Source organism: Brachycentrus maculatus, unplaced genomic scaffold (genome assembly GCF_059751285.1).
Source record: "Brachycentrus maculatus isolate JH-2025_06_01 unplaced genomic scaffold, ASM5975128v1 h1tg000130l, whole genome shotgun sequence".
NCBI classification, from domain to species: domain Eukaryota; kingdom Metazoa; phylum Arthropoda; class Insecta; order Trichoptera; family Brachycentridae; genus Brachycentrus; species Brachycentrus maculatus.
This window is the reverse complement of record NW_028280883.1, coordinates 106,950-129,104: the sequence shown is the minus strand read 5'-3', so window position 1 is coordinate 129,104 and position 22,155 is coordinate 106,950. Positions and strand designations below refer to the sequence as shown.

Below are 22,155 nucleotides of genomic sequence, written 5' to 3'. Positions count from 1 at the left end.
TTGACCAGTAGGTACTTAGGCTTATTTTTTTCTGTACTATATATAAATCTTTATTGAACAACCATATAATAAGTATTACTTTCACGCAGTTGGTACGCGTGGATGGAGCTTTGCATTTTTTTCGACCGCAGTGCTAGTTCCTGTCTTTTCGTAATGGCCGCTGGCTGACGTCACTGTGGGATCTTCTCCAGGTGGACTCGAACATAAACAGTTTCAAATGAATTCTCTGTGTTATTAGTGCGTTTTATACATTTAGGATAATGATTAAAATGGAAAGTGATAAGACTATAGAAGATGTGAACAGTAATTCGCAGGTATAGTGCCTTTATTTAAACTATGCGCGGGTCTTGTCAAAGTGTCAGAGGCTAAGCTTGAACCGCCATCTTTTCAACAACACATTTTGCCTCTTTTCTACTCGAATCGAGACGTTTGTGGCGTTTTGTGTGATTTCGTACCTACCGAATTGAGCGCCGTTCTTTGTATAACAGTGAAACAAATTTATGCGATCGGTTTCAGTTAACAGTGTCGTGTAATTCATGGAATCTGCTATTATTTGGTCCGCAATGCAGGGGCCGCCGTTCGCGTCGACTTGTCGCGAGTAATGCATATTTTGCCGCTGTATAACGCTGAAAAGATGAATAAATCACGGCTCGTAAGTGCGGGGAAAAGTTTAAAATCGGAAAATACTTTATGTCGGTCGTTTTATTAAGTTTTTTCGGGGGGGCTTCGGGTGGCTTCTTCGTTTTATGGCAAATGTCAAGAGCTGCCACGGACCGTGCGAAATTAGGCGACCTCTGAGAAAGAGAAAACGGTCTCAGCGTTGTGTATTTGTTTCGTGTTGCAATGTATTGTGCGGCCAAATCCTTAATCCGGATCACTTCCGCTAGTATTGGTAGTAAATAAATCGAACAGGAAGTAAATTTGGAATGTTCCGTTATCCGCATGAATCATTTAAAAAATAAACATTTTTTATTTGTACGGATTACATGCACGTATATTTGTACTGGTCATTGTGTTTTGTTTTTCCGTGAGTGAATGACTCCTTTATTGGAAGAAAAAAAGAGTCAAATATACATACAAGTGTCTCTTTCTATTAAGATTATCATCAATGTCCTTTTTTTCTGATAATAATGAAATTATTGATACTTAATTTGATCGTCATGATTATTTAAATAAAAACATTTGTATTTTAATGGTTCTTATATTGGAGTAAATAGGGCACTATTAGTTTGATACAGTGTTATCTTTATCGTAAACTAGGTTAATTTACCATCAAATAGAAAAATGGATTTCTTTAAGAAAATATATTTTATTTTGGCTTTTTCTGGTTCCAACCCTAATGTATGGAAGCGAAGCATGGAGTTGGCAAAAGAAGGATGAAATAAGACTGGATTTAGTTGGAATGCGACTATCAGTGCAGCAATACCATGTGTGGTAGATGTTCCAATTGTGATATAAGGAAAGAATGCAAGGCTGAGATAAACATTACTGATGAAATTAAGAAAGGTGTGTTGAGATGGTTTGGACATGTGGATTGAATGAGCGAGGAAAGAACGGTGAAACATATTTATAAAAGGAATGTAGTTGATAATAGTAGCATCGGAAGACCGAGTAAAACTTGGCATAATCAAGTATTTTAAATACTTAGTGGTCAGGTCAGGAGTCAGAATAATCGGCGGATGTATATGAGGAGATGCATGAATGTAGAAGAGTCGAAAGTGTTTGCAAAGTCAGATAGGTGTAGCGTTCTATTCTCTGCCTAATAATAATAATAAACTCTTATCCGCACCCCAATGGTGCATAGGGCACTGCGTCATATAAACGCAGTGTTATCTTGATCGTTTACACATGAAGGAAAGGTGATCAGCCCTCCGCTTCAGGTACCAGTCCAGGGTAATATTGAATAAATATGACAGTGAAAAAATCACTTATATTTATTTTACCCCCCTTGGGAATCGAACCCGGGACCTCCAGAACGGTAGCCGAGCGTGCTGACCATTACACTACGGAGGCGGACAAATTCTCTGCCTACATCATCTCAACTTGTTCTAATATTATGTCTTCACTCATTGGATTCACATGCCCAAACCATCTCGACACACCTTTCTTAATGTTATACGCTAGAAATCCTTAAGACCGTTTTGTAAATCATTTTGCTCCTATTCCAAATGGCATTCTATCCTCTCGGCCAAGCCCTGAAAGAGAAACAACGTGATAGTAAGGTCTAATTAAATAAAAAAAAAAAAACAAAGGAATCGCTACTGATGTAAATTATTTAAGGGTTGCTATGGATACTATTCACTTTGTTACTTTATTACTTTGTCCGCCTCCGTAGTGTAATGGTCAGCACGCTCGGCTACCGTTCTGGAGGTCCCGGGTTCGATTCCCAAGGGGGGTAAAATAAATATAAGTGATTTTTTCACTGTCATATTTATTCAATATTACCATGGACTGGTACCTGAAGCGGAGGGCTGATCGCCTTTCCTTCATGTGTAAACGATCAAGATAACACTGCGTTAATATGACACAGTGCCCTATGCACCATTGGGGTGCGGATAAGGGTTTTATTTATATATATATTTACATGGATACTATACTGTACAATGTATTTCATTGTTTTCTGCTACAAAGTCCACATACTTTGTCCCTTTCTCACATTGTAAGTTCTTTCTCTCTCTCTCTCTTCCCTTTCTCTTTCTCTCATCCACACACATACGCAGTGGCATGTATTAATAAGGTACAGTGAAATTGATGTTTAAAAAAAAATCTACCGTCCTTTGTGAAATATTTGAGTAACTAAAACTAACTAACCATCACGCCGCAGGGGTAGGCAGAGAGAATAGAACGCCACACCACTCTGTCTTCGCAAACATTCTTTGCCTCTTCCACGTTCATGCATCTCCTCATACTCAATCTGCCCCCAATAGTGCAATAGGGCACTGCACTATCAAAACAGTATTTTTTTGCTTCGTGCTTCACTCCCATGCATTGAAGTTGGCACCAGGACTCCATTTTGATGTTGGCACCGCCAGTTCAACTCATTTACTAATATATACAAACTTTTATTTATTTAAACTTCATGTACAGAAAAGAAGTACATTGGCGGGCTTATTGCTAAAAAGCAACATCTTCCCACCAACCAAAAACAGACTAGTGATATTGGCCAAAACTTTTGATACCTTTTATAGCTGTTTGCAATCAGAGGGTAGATAGTACTTGAATATTAAAAAAAAACATAAATAACAAATTGATGATAATAAGTAAGGCAAAGGAAAAAGGGAGTTTAAGGAAGGAGGTAGAGGGAAAAACTAAGGGAGGAAGTTTATGGACAGTTAGGATTCTAATGATAGATAGTAAAGTCTCAGACGCTTCTTAAAAGTTATTAGAGAATTTTTAATTAACGTTTTACTTAGTAAATATCACTACTTCTTAAAATCCACCGTGACACGTGTTTCAAAGCATTCCGAATCATTTTCAAACACCGTACATCATTTTCAAACACCAAACGGTGTTTAAAAATGATGCGGAATGCATCGCAACACTTGTCACAGTAGATTTTAAGAAATAGTGGTATTTACTATGTTAAACATTAATTAAAAATGGACAGATTTGGGCACAAAGTGACTGCCGAATCATTTAATGAAGTTATTAGAGAAGTTAGCTTATGGATAAGAGTTGCACGTGTGTGCGTGATGTGGTAATGATCACTTTTACTTCCTGACTAGCCGGAGACAGAGACAGAACTATAGATGAGTCATGCCTGCTTAATCGCGGCTCGTAACTGTAGTTTCTGTACTCTCTCTGTCCGGTTCCGCTTCGTCGATGCGCTGAGTACTTTTTGCTCACCTCACCGCTTGCCTTGTGGATAATGATTGAGACAGGTGTCGACAACCATTAGATATGGGGTTTAAAAAGTGTTTGAGGTGATAGGGTGTCCAAACTTAAAACACAGTAAGGGAAGTTTTTTGTAGTAAGTGTTTTTTTTGCATTTTTGAACTAAGTAGAATCTACTTAATCCAAAAATGCAAAAAAACGTACTATAAAAAAATGTCCTTTACTGTGTTTTGAGTTTGGACAGCCGTGATATGTTGCCATTTTATAACTACATGCATTTAAGTTTCAATAAAATTGTAATTGGCTCTCTGACCATTTGTTTGCCTGTTCTGTTGGCCAAACTGAAATGGAAAAAAACATATCGCTCACTCCTTTCAACAACGTCATAGATCAAAAATTGACAATTTTCAGTTGTGCATGTTTTCGGAATGCCCAGAAAATGTACTATATCCCAGCAAAAGCGGCATATTTTTAACTTTATATTTACCCGTTACAGGGCATAAAGTGTTGTTTTTGCATTTTGAAGAAAAGGTATTGTTCAATTATTTTTTTAAATATACTAAATATTTTTCAAATGGAGAAAAAACATTCAGGTTTCACCTAAAAAGATCTGTTGCACAGTAAAAAGTTTAATAAGTGGCTTGATATTTGTTTTTAATACATTTTATTATTTTTAAACTTTAAAAACAATCTCCTGAAAAATCAAGTTTTTGTATAAATGACGTTGTTGAAAGGAGTGAGCGATATCTCACAAATTTGCGATGCACAAAAGTTGAAAGATATGCTTGAAAGTAAATGCCATTCAAGTCTTGGGATATTTAACACTAGAGCCGGTAATAAATTCGCAACGTAATTAACCATCACGTCATTTCCCCTCAGGGGTAGGCAGGTCTTTGCTAACATTCCTCGACTCTTCCATATTCATGCATCTCCTCAGCCTTCTTCTTGTGTCCAGTATTAAACAAAGGCCTCCCTCTTGGACTTCCACAGTGCTCTCTCTTCCAGTGCAGGCCCGCCACTAATATTTATATTGACCCTCTTGGGAATCGAACCCTGGACCTCCAGTGCGGTAGCCGAGCGTGCTGACCATTACACTGCGGAGACAGACTAAGGAGTGTAACCCCTCAAAATGTATAAATGACGAATATAACACATTCATATTCTTTTCAATCCTTTATAATTCACTGCTCTTGATGCAATATTACTCCATTCTATTACTTGTTTATTCATTTAATTATTTATTCATTGTATAGTACCTTAAGAAACTCTTATATTAGTATGTGAGATCCGAATCCTGGATTATAAAAAAGCTTCTTTACATCTCACCAATAGATGTCTCTAGTGAAGTTCTAGTGATTCAAGAACAAGGTTTCTAAATTGGTTCATATATATAGAACATCCAAGAATTTGAGTAGTGTGGTTGTCAATAATGGTTAGAATTGGTGAATGTTACACGTGTGTAAAGTGATCACTTAAACCAGCCTATGATGGTCGTCAGCCCCGTAAATGCCCAGACTTCTTATTCTTTCTTGCCCATATTCTTCTTCATCTTTGATGAGATGTCAAAAAATAATATGAAAATAACTCCTGTAATTGGAGATAATCCAGATTTTGTGAACAAGTATTTGGACACACTGAAAATGTTATACAGTACCTAATATAAAAATACACTAATAGAGAAACAAAAAGTCTTAAACATAAAATAATAATAAAATAACAAATAGTAACTATGACGGTCGTCAGCCCCGTGAATGCCCAGACTTCCATATTCTTCTTCATCTTTGATGAGATGTCAAAAAATAATATGAAAATAACTCCTGTAATTGGAGATAATCCAGATTTTGTGAACAAGTATTTGGACACGCTTTAAAATGTTGTAAACAAATAGTAAGCACTGGTAAATACACGTCTCCTTCACACACTATCAGCGAGAGAGAGTGAAACATTTAAATTTATCCATTATAACATGGACAAGAAATGCTGAGAAAGTACAGACTTCAGGGTGGATATATTAAATAAATCTATACTTTCAAAAGCATTGGCTAACATGTGAAGCCGCGGATTTGGAGAAAACATGGCGTAGTTTGCATTATGTAAGAATACTGCAAATACGGATTTTTGTCTAGTACCTCTTCGACGCACGCTAAGCTTTATTCGATTTATCAACGTGTTGTCATTTCAGTATCCGTAGCAATAACACTGATGTAAAAATATTTATTGTATTGGTATGATAGGCATTTTTCATCAGTCAATATCATTGTTTGAGAATAAAGATTATTGTAAAATTTATTACCTTCCGTAAAACAGTTCTAGATTGGTGTCATCGTGAAGTAGGTTGCACATAAATGGCATAGTCCCCCATTGGCCACTTGTGTTTTTTTTTTTCACAAAAATAACTAAAAATATGAGTTTTTTTTTTAAGAGTCAAAATAATTTTTAGTTAAAAAAAAACAAAACTGAAGCAACAAAAAATATTACAAAAAAACTTGATCTATCGATATAAAGAAAAATATAACAAGTGGAGCGAATGGATAACGAAGAAAATATATATGGCGAATGTGAGAGGGAAAACAGAACGAGGACGACTGTAAAAGACTTGGCACGATCAGATCAAAATCTGGTGGTGTCATAAGTCTGCGTAATCGGAGGGCATGTATGACTAGATGTAAGGATGTGAAGGAAGCGAGGAGTGTATGTCAGGAAAGAAGAGTGTGGCATTCCATCCCTTCTGCCTACCCCTGCGGAGAAACAATGTGATGGTAGTAGTAGAAGTAGTAAAACAAGTAACTATAATAACTAAAAGAAAATGATAAAAATTATATTTAAAAAAAACAATTCATTTATGGAAGAATTTTCAATAAAAAGTGGTCAGTTCATGTTGTATGTCGTAGAACTTTGAACAATATTACCTCAAAATTAGGTCACGGATGCCACTAGAAGGATTTTACTAACCAGAACCAAATTATGTGTTAAGCCAGTCAAATGCCAGGTCGTATGCCCTGGGATGCTCAGGCATCCATCTTCAAAGGATATATCGTTCACTCATTTCAACAATATCATATATCAAAAAACTTGATTTTTCAGGAGATCGTTTTTAAAGTTTAAAAATATAATATAATGTATTAAAAATAAATATCAAGCTATCTTTTTAGGTAAAACCTGAATGTTTTTTCTCCATTTGAAAAATATTTACGATATTTAAAAAAATAATTAAACGATACCTTTTCTTCAAAATGCAAAAACAACACTTTCTGCCCTGTAGCGGGTAAATATTAAGTTAAAAATATGCTGCTTTTGCTGGGATATAGTACATTTTCTGGGCATTCCGAAAACATGCACAACTGAAAATGATGATTTTTGATATATGACATTCTTGAAAGGAGTGAGCTATATGTTTTATTTCAAGTTGAGACACCTATAATATTAAAAAATCGTTTTACAATTTACTTCCTATGCAAGGCTCTTACTCTTTGTTATTCTGATTTCATCAATGGATGTGTCTTTGTTTGATTCCAGTTTCCCGTGACTGTCCTATATGATTCCAATAGAAGGAAAGATTCCGCGGGAACGCAGGAGCGAGAGAGAGAGGCCCACAGGGCAGAGAGGGAGGCATGCCTCTCCTACTTCTCGGGATGGAACGAAGCCGACCAGGTATGTGCACTTATCTCTTAACACATTGACTACCAAAAGCCAACTAATCGGCTTTTCGTTGCCAACTGTAAACGACCAAACACCGATCAGTCGGTTTTTCTACCCTTCTTACTGGAAATAACTCGCAATGGATCTTTGTCAGACGGGAGGAATATCTAATTTAACATACTCAACCTATAAAGGATTGTATTAGACTCATGAAGTGTTTATAACAGCCGATATATTTAATATTTTCATTCATCATTTTCTTTTGGAGAATCCGCCTTTGAAAAAACGTTATTTCAGTAAGTTGGCAATGAATGACGTCACAGAAACGATGGACTTATTTTAATGTTGGTGGCATTGCTTGGATGTCTATGCGCCTCCAACACCACATTACGAAGGCATCGATTTGTCTCTTTTCTGCTGCTTTTATAGTCCATGTTTCAGCAGCATGGAGAAAAATGGAGTGGACCAAGCTCCTGACAAGCTTAACCCTTACTGGTCCTATGTGAAATCTCATTCAACATCGATTTTTTCCTCTTAGGTCCCATGTCGGATGATATTTGACATTTTTTTCATCAAAAGTATTATTTATTTAAATTCCAAGCTTAGTCACTCGTATCTATTACAACAGTATGTGGAGCAGAGGACAAAAGATTTTTTTCCCAATATTATTAATATTTAAAGCATTTACTTTGTGGTTAGTCATTTTTACTTATTTATTTTTTTACAAAAATGTTAATATTGGTATATTATAACCTCTCACCGAGACTTTTATGTCTACCGGTTTCGAAACCGGAAACATAAAAATCTCGGTGAGTGTTTGTATACTAATATTATTATCATTTTTGTAAAAAAATAAATAAGATTTTTTCGAATTGGAATGTAAGTGTCTACCTAGATTTTTTTTTTAATTTTGGGGTGCCGGAAAGGGTTAAGTTAGTTCATTAAAACTCAAAAGGGTGTTTTATTTTTATATTTGAACGATTGTTTCAGGTTGAATTTGTGAAACAATTACTGGAGCGAATGTGCCACTACCAACATGGCCACATCAACACATACCTCAAGCCGATGCTGCAGAGAGACTTCATCACCTTGTTACCAAGTGAGTATACTCTCCGTCTGGTGCGCTTTTCATCTTTTCATCCAAACATCCACATGCTTCTCCAAGTTCCATGTCAGGGAGAACTGTTGATTTATGTATTCATTTCTAAATCAAACACAGATTTTTTGAGTCTACTAAGTTGTATTTTATTAAAAAAACACATAAAAATTTATATCCTGACAATTGTTTCGCCTAGTTATGGCATTTTCAAACAAATGTGAAGATTGGGTATGGTCGTACATATACGTCCAATACAAAACATGATTTATGACGTGATTTATATCAAAACATGTTCAAAACATGATTTATGTCAAAATTGCCAATGTTGCGATAAATCATGTTTACAGGTGTAAATGTTTTTTTATTTTATTTTTTTATTCAAGAAAATATGTTGCTAATAGCATTGACTATGATATAATAATCAAACCCTTATCCGCACCCCAATGGTGCATAGGGCACTGCTTCATATAAACGCAGTGTTATCTCAATCGTTTACACATGAAGGAAAGTTGATCAGCCCTCCGCTCCAGGTACCAGTCCAGGGTAATATTGAATAAATATGACAGTGAAAAATCACTTATATTTATTTTACCCCCCTTGGGAATCGAACCCGGGACCTCCAGAACGGTAGCGTGCTGACCATTACACTACGGAGGCGAACAAACAACTGACATTTGCTGGTGGAACTGCATTTTATAGAATAAAATTACTAGTTAGAGTACATGGTCAGTAAAATTACATAGTTGTTATTTTATTCTATAAATACTACTACTACCATCACGCCAAACTTTTGTTTTGGATTTCTGTTCTTATGCATGGATTCTGATCCTAGACTTAAAAAAAAAAATTATTTCCATTTTAAGCTTTTAAAGTTTGCTTTTGTCTGATTTACGTCGATAAGTGCGTTTCAAAGATTTTAATTGATCTTATGAGCAACAGTTGGTAGCGCATTGATAAACCCGAAAGAAAATTGCATATTATATATGAAAGGTACAGTAGTGTATACTCTGTCCGCCTCCATAGTGTAATGGTCAGCACGCTCGGCTACCATTCTGGAGGTCCCGGGTTCGATTCCCAGGGGGGGTCAAATAAATATAAGTGATTTTTTTCACTCTAATATTTATTCAATATCCCCCCCTGGACTGGTACCTGAAGCGGAGGGCTGATCACCTTTCCTTCATGTTTTAACGATCAAGATAACACTGCGTTAATATGCAGTGCCCTATGCACCACTGGGGTGCGGATAAGGGTTTGAAGAAGAAGAGAAAGTGTTTACTTGTCTATCATAGCTATTACAACCACCCTTGTGTATATATTAGTTTTATTTATTGTTTCAGCATTAACTTTGTGGTAAGACATGTTACAATGATTAAAGAAAACACTTCGTTTTTTACCACTTGAGTTTTATTATAATAAATAAATTAGTCTATAATAAAACTCAAGTGGTAAAAAACGAACTTTTTTCTTTAATCATTATATATTAGTTAGAAAATGGCATCAAGATAATTTAAATGGGATGTTAATTCATTCTGTTTTATTTGCGACGAGTTTTAGTGTAATTGGAGACAATCCAGATTTGTGAACTAGTATTTGGGGCACACTCAAAATGTTGTTAATATTACCGCATTGTATAAATAATAATAATGACTTGATTAGACAATGCATCTGGTGAATAGCAATAAAGCTTACTGGCCTAAAAGAGTGGTGGTGTTGCAGTTAAGGGGCTGGAGCACATAGCGGAGAGCATCCTGTCGTACCTGGACGCGCGCTGGCTGTGCGCCGCGGAGCTGGTGTGCCGCGAGTGGCAGCGCGTCATCTCCGAGGGCATGCTCTGGAAGAAGCTGGTCGAGCGCAAGGTCCGCACCGACTCCCTGTGGAGGGGGCTCGCCGAGAGGAGGGGATGGTTAGCATCGTAACTATTGCATAAGTACCTAGAACTAGATAGCTACATAAGGACCCTCGGTCCATTTACTTCCCCTAAACTGCGCTACGTGCAGCGTGGTGGAGGGGTAACTGGAGAAGAGTCATTGCATCCACAATGGGTCACAACCCTCAGTAATGAGGAATGAGACATAGGAGTCCATTTAATCTAATCGCAGTAGAAAAAGTGCTTGAAGTTTTACACGAAGTTTTACTGTCCAGCAATCCGGTTGGCATGATAAAACGGATGATTGGCTTGTGCTTTTGTAGGTGATCACGATGCGCTTAAATTCCATCTCGCTGAACTGTCATAGTCGCTTTTATTTTTAATAACCGGACGGTAAAATTCGTAACAAAATAATACTCTTTTTTGTGTGTATTAGGTTAAAATCATTAAAAAGAAAAAAAAATGTATTATAAAAGAACTCCACCGACAAGACACACAAGGTGGCTTGGTGGGTCTCTGCAAAAAATTGTTTTAAATATGTTTAAATTGTGATTTAAATAAATGTGTACTTTATAAATTTAATTAACTTTGTTTTCACCACTTTTTTTTGAAGAAAACATTAAAGAAATAATGTATTATTGATATACATGTTAAACCCTGATGATGACAAGGTTCTTGTCGTAACCGGTTGGTTTAATTGTATTAATAAAAAAAAGTGGTGAAAACAAGGTTAATTAATTTTATAGTTTATAAAATGTGCCACAAAGTATCTGTGGAAAACATTCAAGAAATGTATACTATTTATGTTTTAAAAAAAAGGTAAAAAACAAGTGTTTTATTTATAATTTATTACATCTCTCACTTATTATTTTTCAAAGACTCGGATTCTTACAAACTGTAATTTTTCATCAACCCGGCTGGCTATGTATAGAATATAACGTTGGACGTCTTGTGTTTCAGGATACAGTTCCTGTTCAAGCCCAAACCCGGCTCTCTGCACCCCACACACTCCTTCTACAGAGCGCTCTTCCCGCAGATCATACGGGACATAGATTCTATTGAAAACAACTGGCGGATGGGTAGACACAACCTGCAGGTAAGTCGCACACTCTCTATGTTGCACGGGGCACTGCGCCCAGTCGATACGATGTTAACATGTTGATCATGGTTTTTACGAATTATGACACAGAAGCTCTAGACGCGGGACATCAGGTAGACTGTTCATATAATGACTTCGCCAAGGCCTTTGATACAGTCAACCATGATGTCTTATTGAAGAGGCTGTATGAGATCGGTTTCTCGGATGGTATGCTAAAATTAATGGCGAGCTACCTTCAAAACAGAAACCAATACGTCTCCTACGGTCTATTTGCGTCAGAGTCCTTCAATACTTTCTCGGGTGTCCCGCAAGGCTCTAACCTGGGTCCGTTATTGTTTTCTATTTTCATTAATAATATTAAGAATGTAATTTTAAACTCACGGTTTCTGTTATTTGCGGATGACCTAAAGGTTTTCTTAAAGGTGACAACTTTTGACGATTTTCATCTTCTCCAAGCAGATATATCAAATATATGTGAATGGGGAAGACGAAACAAACTAATGCTTAATGTTTCTAAGTGTTCGGTCACGTCTTTCACTAGGGCCCAAAAAACATTATTTTATCGCTACAAAATGAACGACCAAAATCTGATGCGAGCGTCGAATGTTAGGGATCTGGGCGTTAGGTTTGTGAGCACCCTGACATTTCACCATCACATAGAGGCAGTCAGTGGTAATGCATTGAAAATGCTAGGATTTCTTCTGCGTACTGCCAGGGTTTTCGAAAATACCCGCGTGCTGAGAACTCTTTATAACTCCTTGGTACGAAGTTGACTCGAGAGTGGCTCCATGATTTGGGGGCCACACGAGCTTAAGTACTCTCTTATGGTAGAGAAAGTCCAAAAGAAATTTTTGAGGTATCTCTACATGACAGAGTACGGCTATTATCCTTGGCTCTATCCGACCCAGTTTCTCCAGGGTATGCTTGGCTACAATAGTTTAGAGACTAGAAGGAATGTGTATTTGATTACGATATTTATCCATTGTTGCGCGGTATGATCGATAATCCTGAAATTATCCGGAACATTGGTCTGTATGTTCCCGATAGTTACCTAAGACAGCATCGACATAGATTGTTTCACATTCCAATACCTGCCGATGGTTATGCCTGTAGGAAGAGCTACCGCTATGTTGAACAATGTCTCATTGGATATTGATCCGTTCCATGTGTCTGAAGGAGTTTTCCGAAGTTGGATTCTTCTACACCTTTAGCAATAGTATTCTAGCTTATTCTCTATTTTTGTTAATGTATAGGATTTAAATTTAAGTTTGTAATGTGTATATTATCTATAAATAAAATAAATTGAAATTGAAATCATTAATGTCGTGTTGCGTTTTCAGAGGATAAACTGCCGTAGTGAGAATTCCAAAGGAGTATACTGTTTACAGTATGACGACCTCAAAATAGTTTCCGGCCTTCGGGATAATACAATTAAAATATGGGACAGAAAAACGTTACAATGTACAAAGGTAAAATATACATTTTATTTATTAAAACTTTGTTGTCGGGCGGTTTTGTTCATCAACCCCGACCCTAATTATACTCTGGCAGTCTGTCGTCCGACCCTCAGTATACTAATCACAAGTAGCCGCAACACCCGATTCCCATCTGTACAATGTTTGCAGGCGTCTCTCTCGCTCTTCCTAAAGTAAGCAAATAGAGTGCTTATAAGCGTCTCCCGCTCTCTACCTACGATGTTAGACGTATGTTCGACGCTTTTAAGCTCTTTATTTCAAATTTTGTTGAAATTATAGGAAGATTATAATATGACCCTAATAAGTATACTAACTAGAGTCAGGGTTGATGAAAAAACTGCCCGACAACAATGTGCTAACCCATTGCACCACTAATAAAGATGACATAATTTAACAACATTTTGAGTGTGTCCAAATACTCCAATTACAGGAGTTATTTTCATATTATTTTTTGACATATATTTTTTGACGTAAATGCCCAGACTTCCATATTCTTCTTCATCTTTGATGAGATGTCAAAAAATAATGTGACATAATTTGTTCATACAACACACTATTTAATTTTGACACATTTTCTTATTACAATAAGATTAAGACCAAATTACACACAAAATAAAAACATAAAAGCATAATTTTTTGTTGTTGTTCGTAAGCTAGATCATTATGACTCACCCCCAGGCAGTTTTAAAAGTGTGTCCAGTTCAGAGTTGTGAAAGTCATTCAGTTTTAATGTAAAAAAATCACTTTGAAGACAAACCGGCGAATCGCCGGCTCTGTGAGTCAGTGACAAATTGACCTTGGCCGACGATTCGCCGGGTCTGTGTTGCAATGGGTTAATAATACAGGGGTTCCCAATCTTTTTCAGCCCGCGGCGCACTTACAAGTTTACTTAAGTAAGCTATTTGGAATAGATAATGTGACTATATACATATCGCTCACTCCTTTCAAGAACGTCATAAATAAAAAAAAACTTGATTTTTCAGGAGAATGTTTTTAAAGTTTAAAAATATAATACAATGTATTAAAAATAAATATCAAGCCACTAATTGAACTTTAAAACGTAGAACGGGGCTTCTTGAACTTTGATGTGTTACTTGAGCCCAGTACAAAAAAATATTTAGATTGTGGTATCGATCAAAGTATCGTGACAATAAGTCGCTCACTCCTTTCAAGAACGTCATATATCAAAAAACTTGATTTTTCAGGAGAACGTTTTTAAAGTTTAATACAATATATTAAAAATAAATTGCTAGCCTTATTGAACTTTTTACTGTGCAACAGATCTTTTTATGTAAAACCTGAAGGTTTTTTCTCCATTTGAAAAATATTTAGTAGATTTAAAAAAAAAAATTAAACAACACATTTTCTTCAAAATGCAAAAACAACACTTTCTGCCCTGTAGTGGGTAAATATTATGTTAAAATATGCCTCTTTTGCTGGGATATAGTACATTTTCTGGGCATTCCGAAAACACGCACAACTGAAAATTGATGATTTTTGATTTATGACATTCTTGAAAAGAGTGAACGATATAGCAGCCCTAGTTTGGGTTGAATGCCTGGTAGAATGGGTGGTAGTACAGAGTGCCTCCGCCGGCTTGCAGGTGCTGACGGGCCACACGGGCTCGGTGCTGTGCCTGCAGTACGACGAGCGGGTCATCATCAGCGGGTCGAGCGACGCCACGGTGCGCGTGTGGGACGCGCTCACGGGCGACATGGTCAACACGCTCATCCACCACTGCGAGGCCGTGCTGCACCTGCGCTTCACCAACGGGCTCATGGTCACCTGCAGCAAGGTATTATTAACATGACTGCAAATCATCTCAGAGATATTGGTTTTTGTTTTTAAATACCTGGTTTGAGTTTATTGATCAATGTACTAGTTTCGAGAACTACAGTTTGTCATTTTCTATTACATTGAAAGCTGTCCCATCGCATTCCCAGATCTGATACGGAAGCATCTAGGCTTCCTAATGTTGTTATTATTCACCCTATACTTTTATTCTTAAGGCCCAATTTACGTTGAATTGCAACTTGATTTTCACTAAACCCAGGTAGCATTTGATTAATTTTTTCTTAAAAAACCGTTTTTGTATTGAAAAAAAAAGTTTTTTTTCGAAATGCTTACGGTTTTGAAAAGAAAATAGTTTTTAATAGGTAAGGAATTATAAAAATATTTTTGGTTCGATCTATAACGCTTCTCTTTTTGTTGTGGTTGATATTATTCGCAATCATGGATTACATGCAGTTTTTACGTTTTTTGTTTGTCTTACTGTTTTACAAAAAAATAAATTCAAAACATTTTTTCAATACCCCCAATTTGTACGTTCGCTCCATTTAGGTTTTTGTATGCAAAAAAACTCATCTACACGATTTTTACAAAAGATAAATAAATTTAAAATGTTTTTTTCAACACCCCGCATTTATATTTTCCCTCCATTCACATTTTTTTTCCTTTAGTCCCGTAAAAAAAACTTAAAATAGGGATTTCACTGTACTTGTTAGTATTTTTCTTCTTCCTTGCTACATCCCAACTTGTCATCTTTGTAGACTGCTGGGGTCAGCTCTCCTCGTCCTCATGTTGTAGGCCCTTCTGTCATGGACAACGTCACCGAGGCCATGCCTTCAAACCATCTCCTCTCTTTGCAGCATCCATGAATTTTTTGGTCTTCCTCTAGATATCTTTCGAGGAAGATCCATTTCTATTGCTTAGTTTACGGCATGCTCGGGTTCTCTGCGTCCTATATGCCCATACCATCTCAATTGTCTTTCTTCTACCTTCCTGAGGGAATATGAAGCTTGGTAAGAAACTATGAATTGCCGTGTATTTGAGATTGCGATGTTTGTTTGCGCAGGACCGATCGATCGCCGTGTGGGACATGACGTCGCAGACGGAGATCACTCTGCGGAGGGTGCTGGTCGGGCACCGAGCCGCCGTCAACGTGGTGGACTTCGACGAGAAGTACATCGTGAGCGCGTCAGGCGATAGGACAATCAAGGTACGCCAAGCCACCAACATACTTTTCTGCCTTTGAAATGGGGCCGTTGGAGAAGGTAAAAATACCCTTCCCGTCCTTAAGCATGGATCGAACTAACGGGTAGAAATACCTTTCCTGTCCGTAGCGTATTAATTTAATAATTTATCATCAAAATCTTAAGTTAGAAAAAAACATAAATCGAGAAAAATTAACAATTACCATCCCAATCAGGTAACTGAAAAAGTAATAGCTACCCATAAACCTTTTCCTTACGGTGCTAAAATCTAGAGATATGTATTTTGTACACCGTATGAAAATGTGATTTAAAAACCGGAAAAATGTGAATATTCTTCAATGTTGCTTTTATTGACCATAGTTGATGTTGACTTTGGTTAGTATCTAAAAACATGAAAAAAAATCACACGTAAAGCACGGCACGCACGCACACACTGGGAAACGTGATTTTATATCAGAAATTATTTATTTCCGTCGCTGCAAATGAATAACTTTATATTATAATACTTTCATGTAATACATAATTGTATTACAGAAAAAATTTGAGCCCGTATCTATTAAACTTTATATTGATATTCTAATTTTTTAAGTCGATTTGTAGTAAATACATATCATCGGGAGGGAAAGGTTAACACACTTCTAGAAGTGTGTTAACCTTTCCCTTCTTTTCTGTCTCTAGTTTGAATCGCTGTATATTTGTGTTGTGTTATGACGTGCGCGCGTTGCAGGTGTGGAACACGAGTTCGTGCGAGTTTGTGCGCACGCTGAACGGGCACAAGCGCGGCATCGCGTGCCTGCAGTACCGGGACCGCCTCGTGGTGAGCGGCTCCAGCGACAACACCATCCGCCTCTGGGACATCGAGTGCGGGGCGTGCCTCAGGTACCTACCATCCGAAGCTCTCTCTTTCTCTGTTGAAGTGGATCTATCTTCATCATTCCCGGCAGACCTCTCTTGCAAAGCAATAGATGGATCATAATGTGTTATTATTGGCTAATAATTCAATATGAAAAATCACAAGACTATCGGTAACATTCTGATTGAAATCTGTAGAGAAGTAAGGGAGATATTAAGGTTTAAACTTTAGATATTTGAAAAAAACCAAAACGGACGTCGCTATATGTTATCAGGTGTGTATCCCTTGATGTATCTGCTTTATAGACATGTTATAGTAGTAGTGTGGATTCGTTTCTGTGACGTCATTCGTTACCAACTTACGAAAACAACGTTTTTACAAAGGCGAAATTTGCAAAAGAAAATGATGAATGAATACATTGATTATATCGGCTGTTATAGACACTTCACGAGTCTTACACAATCCTTTATAGGTTGTGAGTATGTTAAATTAGATATTCCTGCCGAGTGATTATACCCTTTGGATATATTACCCAAGAAATCAATATGGAATTCCACCAACTGTCTGCAGTTACAATAAATGATTATACCCTATTAGGGACGATTTCCTCCATATTGCAAGATACGGCCATTTAGTCCGGACTAATTGGAGTCGCGTTGTGTTGTCGCTCAGGGTCCTGGAGGGCCACGAGGAGCTGGTGCGGTGCATCCGGTTCGACGCCAAGCGGATAGTGAGCGGCGCGTACGATGGCAAGATCAAGGTGTGGGACCTGCCCGCCGCGCTCGACCCGCGGGCGCCCGCCGCGCAGCTCTGCCTGCGAACACTTGTGGTAGGTACCCATATACTGGCGCACCCACACACACGCACCCACCCACCCACACACACGCACACACACACACACACACACACACACACACACACACACACACACACACACACACACACACACACCGGCACGCTCGTGCCGACACCTGCTCCATTTTTAATTTGTCGCCGACGGAGGTTAGAGGTCAAAATAAAATATGGAACAAAGGCAAAATAAAGGAATGTTTAAATGTTCTAGAGCTAATTTTATGAAAATTGTAAAATGTTTATATTCTTAATTTTTCTCTCTTTTTTGTGTGTATATAAGGTTGAAATGGTTAAAAACTATAAAAATGTATTAAAACAGAACTCCACCGACAAGACACACAAGGTGGGTATCTGCAAAAACAAAAAAAAATTATATGTTAAAATTTTTTATTTAAATAAATGTATACAATGTAAGTACCTCCGTAGCGCAGTGGTCAGCGCGTTTGGCTACCGTGCTGGAGGTCCCGGGTTCGATTCCCAGAGGGGTCAAAATGAATATGACCAATTTTCATTCTCATATTTATTTAATATCACCCTGGACTGGTACAAGAAGCGCAGGGCTGATCACCTTGCCTTCATGCAATTAACGATCAAGATAATACTGCGTCGCTACGACGCAGTGCCCTATGCACCATTGAGTGCGGATAAGGGTTAGAAGAATACAATGTATGTTAATAAAGGAAACTATACGTACACAAAATATGAAAAAAAAAAAATAGTCAATTTATCACCCCAGACAACTGGTGCATACACACAACCGCACACACGTGCCGACACCTGCTCCATCAATCTCACTTCAAACTATACAACCTGAAACTATACATACACAAAATGTGTAAAAAAAAAATAGTAAATTTATCACCCCAGACACTTGATGAGGGACTGTTGTCTTGTGTGTTTTTTGTCCGGTATATCCTAAATTTGTTAAATAGCGGTCCGTTATATCGAAGTTTTACTGCACTTGTTTTTAATTTTACATTTTATCATATAACAGTCAAATGACAAATATTCTAATACCCTCCTTATAGTATTTTTTTTTTAAATTATACCACCTAAACCAGGGGTTCTCAAAGTGTGCGCCGCGGTGCCCTGATACACCGTAGTAAGTCAAGAGGGGTGCCGTGAGTCGATCCTCTATCATTATCCGAAACCACAAATATTCTCGGGTACCTATAAAGCAACAATTTATATTTTGAGACCTAGCATCTTTCTACCCAACTACTATTATTGTAGATACCTATTTCTTTAGACTATAATATATATAACTAACTAACCATCATGCCGCTTCTCCGCAAGGGTAGGCAGAGAGAATAGAATACGTATATAGTCACATTATCTATTGCAAATAGCTTACTAAAGTAGGGCGCCGTGACAAAATACTAAACTTGTAAGTGCGCCGCGGGCTGAAAAAGATTGGGAACCCCTGACCTAAACGATGGAAAGACAGCTGGTCATCCATCTCCCGGGAGCTGACAGGAAGAAGAAGACAATTAAATGTCTTGACCTCCTTCAATTTGATCCCCGCTATTTGCCAGCAGTTATTTATTAGTTTACTAGATAATGTGTAAGGTGCATTGGAGGGTGGGCTGCGTCGAGTGGAATATATAGTGTCGCCTTGTCTGTTCTCGCCCCCCCCCCCTATCGCCCCAGGAGCATACGGGCCGCGTGTTCCGCCTGCAGTTTGACGAGTTCCAGATCGTGTCCTCCTCGCACGACGACACCATCCTCGTCTGGGACTTCCTCAACTGCACGCAGGAGGAGGGATCCGCCGCCGGTAACTATGCCTCTTCCTCCCTATCCGTGTTTGTCTCCGAGTCACTCGCTCCCGGGCCAGGCGAGTGAAAAGAATTAACCACTAAGGGTTAATGCTCTCAGGTGGCATTCTAAGGACATGTCCTTCATATGGCCAACACGAGACGTCTCCAAGTCACTTACTCCCGGGCCAGTCCGGCATCTCCAAGTTACGCTGAGTATTGCCGGCGAATGGTCGGCATTCTGAGGACATGTCGCTCACTCCTTTCAAGAACGTCATAAATCAAAAATTGTAAATTTTCAGTTGTGCATGTTTTCGGAATGCCCAGAAAATGTACTATATCCCAGCAAAAAAGGCATATTTTTAACTTAATATTTACCCGCTACAGGCAGAAAGTGGTACTTTTTCAGTTTGAAGAAAAGGTATTGTTTAATTATTTCTTTTTAATATAATAAATATTTTTCAAATGGAGAAAAAACCTTCAGGTTTTACCTGAAAATATTTGTGGCACAGTAAAAAGTTCAATAAGTGGCTTGATATTTATTTTTAATACATTGTATTATATTTTTAAACTTAAAAAACGTTTTCCTGAAAAATGTAGTTTTTTGATCTGTGACGTTCTTGAAAGGAGTGAGCGATATCCCAACCATGTCCACCTTCTCCTCTTCAGGACTTCCAGTATGAGGGGCTGTTGGGTTCTTCTCCTTCTGAAGCGAATACTTAATGTAAAGTGGCATGACTTGGTCAGGAATGACCATGTGAGGAAAAGAACCCAACAGCCCCTCATACTGGTAACTATACACACAACCCTCGACAAAATACTACCATAGGGTGTTTTTTTTAGAGGTTAGGTTTTTATTGCGTTGATCACCAGGTGAGTTACATCTAACTCACGCTATGTGTGGTCAAGAGGTTGCGTGCCATCTTTCAAACAAAACCAATTTCGAAACATATGTTACTGAATCACTAGAACTTCACTAGAGACATCTATTGGTGAGATGAAAAGAAGCTTTTTATAAAGCAGAAACTCTTATATTAGTATGTGAGGTCCGAATTGTGGATTATAATCACATACACGAGAAACGCCAGAAAATATCATTTTAATTTTTATAATTTTGAGTGTGTCCAAATACTTGTTCACAAATCTGGATTATCTCCAATTACAGGAGTTATTTTCGTATCATTTTTGACATCTCATCAATGATGAAGAAGAATGTAATTTTTAAATGCAAAATCACAAGTTATGGCTTCAAATATAAATTGTAACATAGGTATTGTTTGAAAGACGGCCGCATATCTACAAATTTGTATATTGTATTGTAATGGGTGTTTTTGCAATTTGCAGGATTCGAATGAGCGCCGCCTCCTCTCCACCCCGACTGACTGCCGACTTGTGATTAGTGATATAAGCATAAAACTTGTAAATTAATTTAACCTAGGAATGGAAGGATGATTCAATTTGGGGCGCTCCGCGTAGCCGAATCGTGTACCATTTTATATACTATATACAGTACATCCTCTACTTATGTGATTTCGTACTTCTTCGAACCCTTATCCGTACCCCAGTGGTGCATAGGGCATTGCATATAAACGCAGTGTTATCTTGATCGTTAACACATGAAGGAAATGTGATCAGCCCTCTGCTTCAGGTACCAGTCCAGGGTGATATTGAATAAATAAAAATTGTGTGATTTCGTACATACACAATTTTTTTTTCAATGTTATTTTTTGTCCACCCCCGTAGTGTAATTAATGGTCAGCATGCTCGGCCACCGTTCAGTAGGTCCCGGGTCCGATTCCCAGGGGGGAGTCAAATAAAAATATAAAAATATAAGTGATTTTTTCTCTCTAATATTTATTGGATATTACCCTTGACTGGTACCTGAAGCGGAGGGTTGATCACTTTTCCTTCGTGTGTTGACAATCGAGATAACACTGCGATTATATGATGCAGTGCCCTATGCATCACTGGGGTGCGGATAAGGGTCTTGTGATTATTTTTTGACCCTTAAGATTTCAAACAAATGTTTTGATGATCAAATTGATAATAATAGAAGACGTGCCATAGTAATGGAGACCAAAGTCAAAATAATAAATAAATATGACACAGGTAAAAATTGGCTGACATCGCACGCACTCATAGAACATCTCATTCAACAATTAGAACAATTATTAAATACAATGCTCTTATTACGGATTACGTAACCAAATCAGCACTAAGGCAAACTACGATAATTACCAATAATATGTAGCAATAAAAAATGTATATACGTATATGTATTTACACATAAATATATCTAAAAATAATAATGTTTTAATTAAATATATGTATGTAGATCTATTCTGTTTTCACATATCGCTCACTCCTTTCAAGAACGTCATATATCAAAAATCGTCAATTTCCAGTTGTGCATGTTTTCAGAATGCCCAGAAAATGTACTATATCCCAGCAAAAGCGGTATATTTTAAACTCGATATTCACCCGCTACAGAGCAGAAAGTGTTGTTTTTGCATTTTGAAGAAAATGTATTGTTTAATTATTTTTTTTAAATATACTAAATATTTTTCAAATGGAGAAAAAACATTCAGGTTTTACCTAAAAAGATATGTTGCACTGTAAAAAGTAAGTGGCTTGATATTTATTTTTAATAAATTTGATTATAATTTTTAACTTTAAAAACAATCTCCTGA

The 22,155-nt window shown here is 37.4% G+C and overlaps 1 protein-coding gene across 3 annotated transcripts; it reads left to right on the top strand.

Moving 5' to 3' along the window:
- The first annotated feature begins 129 nt into the window (after nt 1-129).
- On the top strand, nt 130-21,564 carry slmb (beta-transducin repeat containing E3 ubiquitin protein ligase slmb). Of its 3 annotated transcripts, none has more exons than XM_088260240.1 (12): nt 130-314; nt 7,351-7,485; nt 8,464-8,572; nt 10,289-10,475; nt 11,400-11,535; nt 12,879-13,007; nt 14,617-14,808; nt 15,868-16,011; nt 16,734-16,885; nt 17,532-17,688; nt 19,365-19,485; nt 20,810-21,564. In XM_088260240.1, exons 1-12 carry the CDS (start codon nt 261-263, stop codon nt 20,818-20,820), a joined length of 1,527 nt encoding a protein of 508 aa, XP_088116366.1. In that variant the 5' UTR covers nt 130-260; the 3' UTR covers nt 20,821-21,564. The 3 variants fall into 3 exon arrangements, with proteins under 3 accessions (XP_088116366.1, XP_088116365.1, XP_088116367.1); XM_088260239.1 differs by having other exon boundaries at nt 19,362-19,485; nt 20,810-21,293; XM_088260241.1 differs by lacking the exon at nt 130-314 and having other exon boundaries at nt 7,352-7,485; nt 10,273-10,475; nt 19,362-19,485; nt 20,810-20,952.
- The last annotated feature ends 591 nt before the right edge of the window (nt 21,565-22,155 follow it).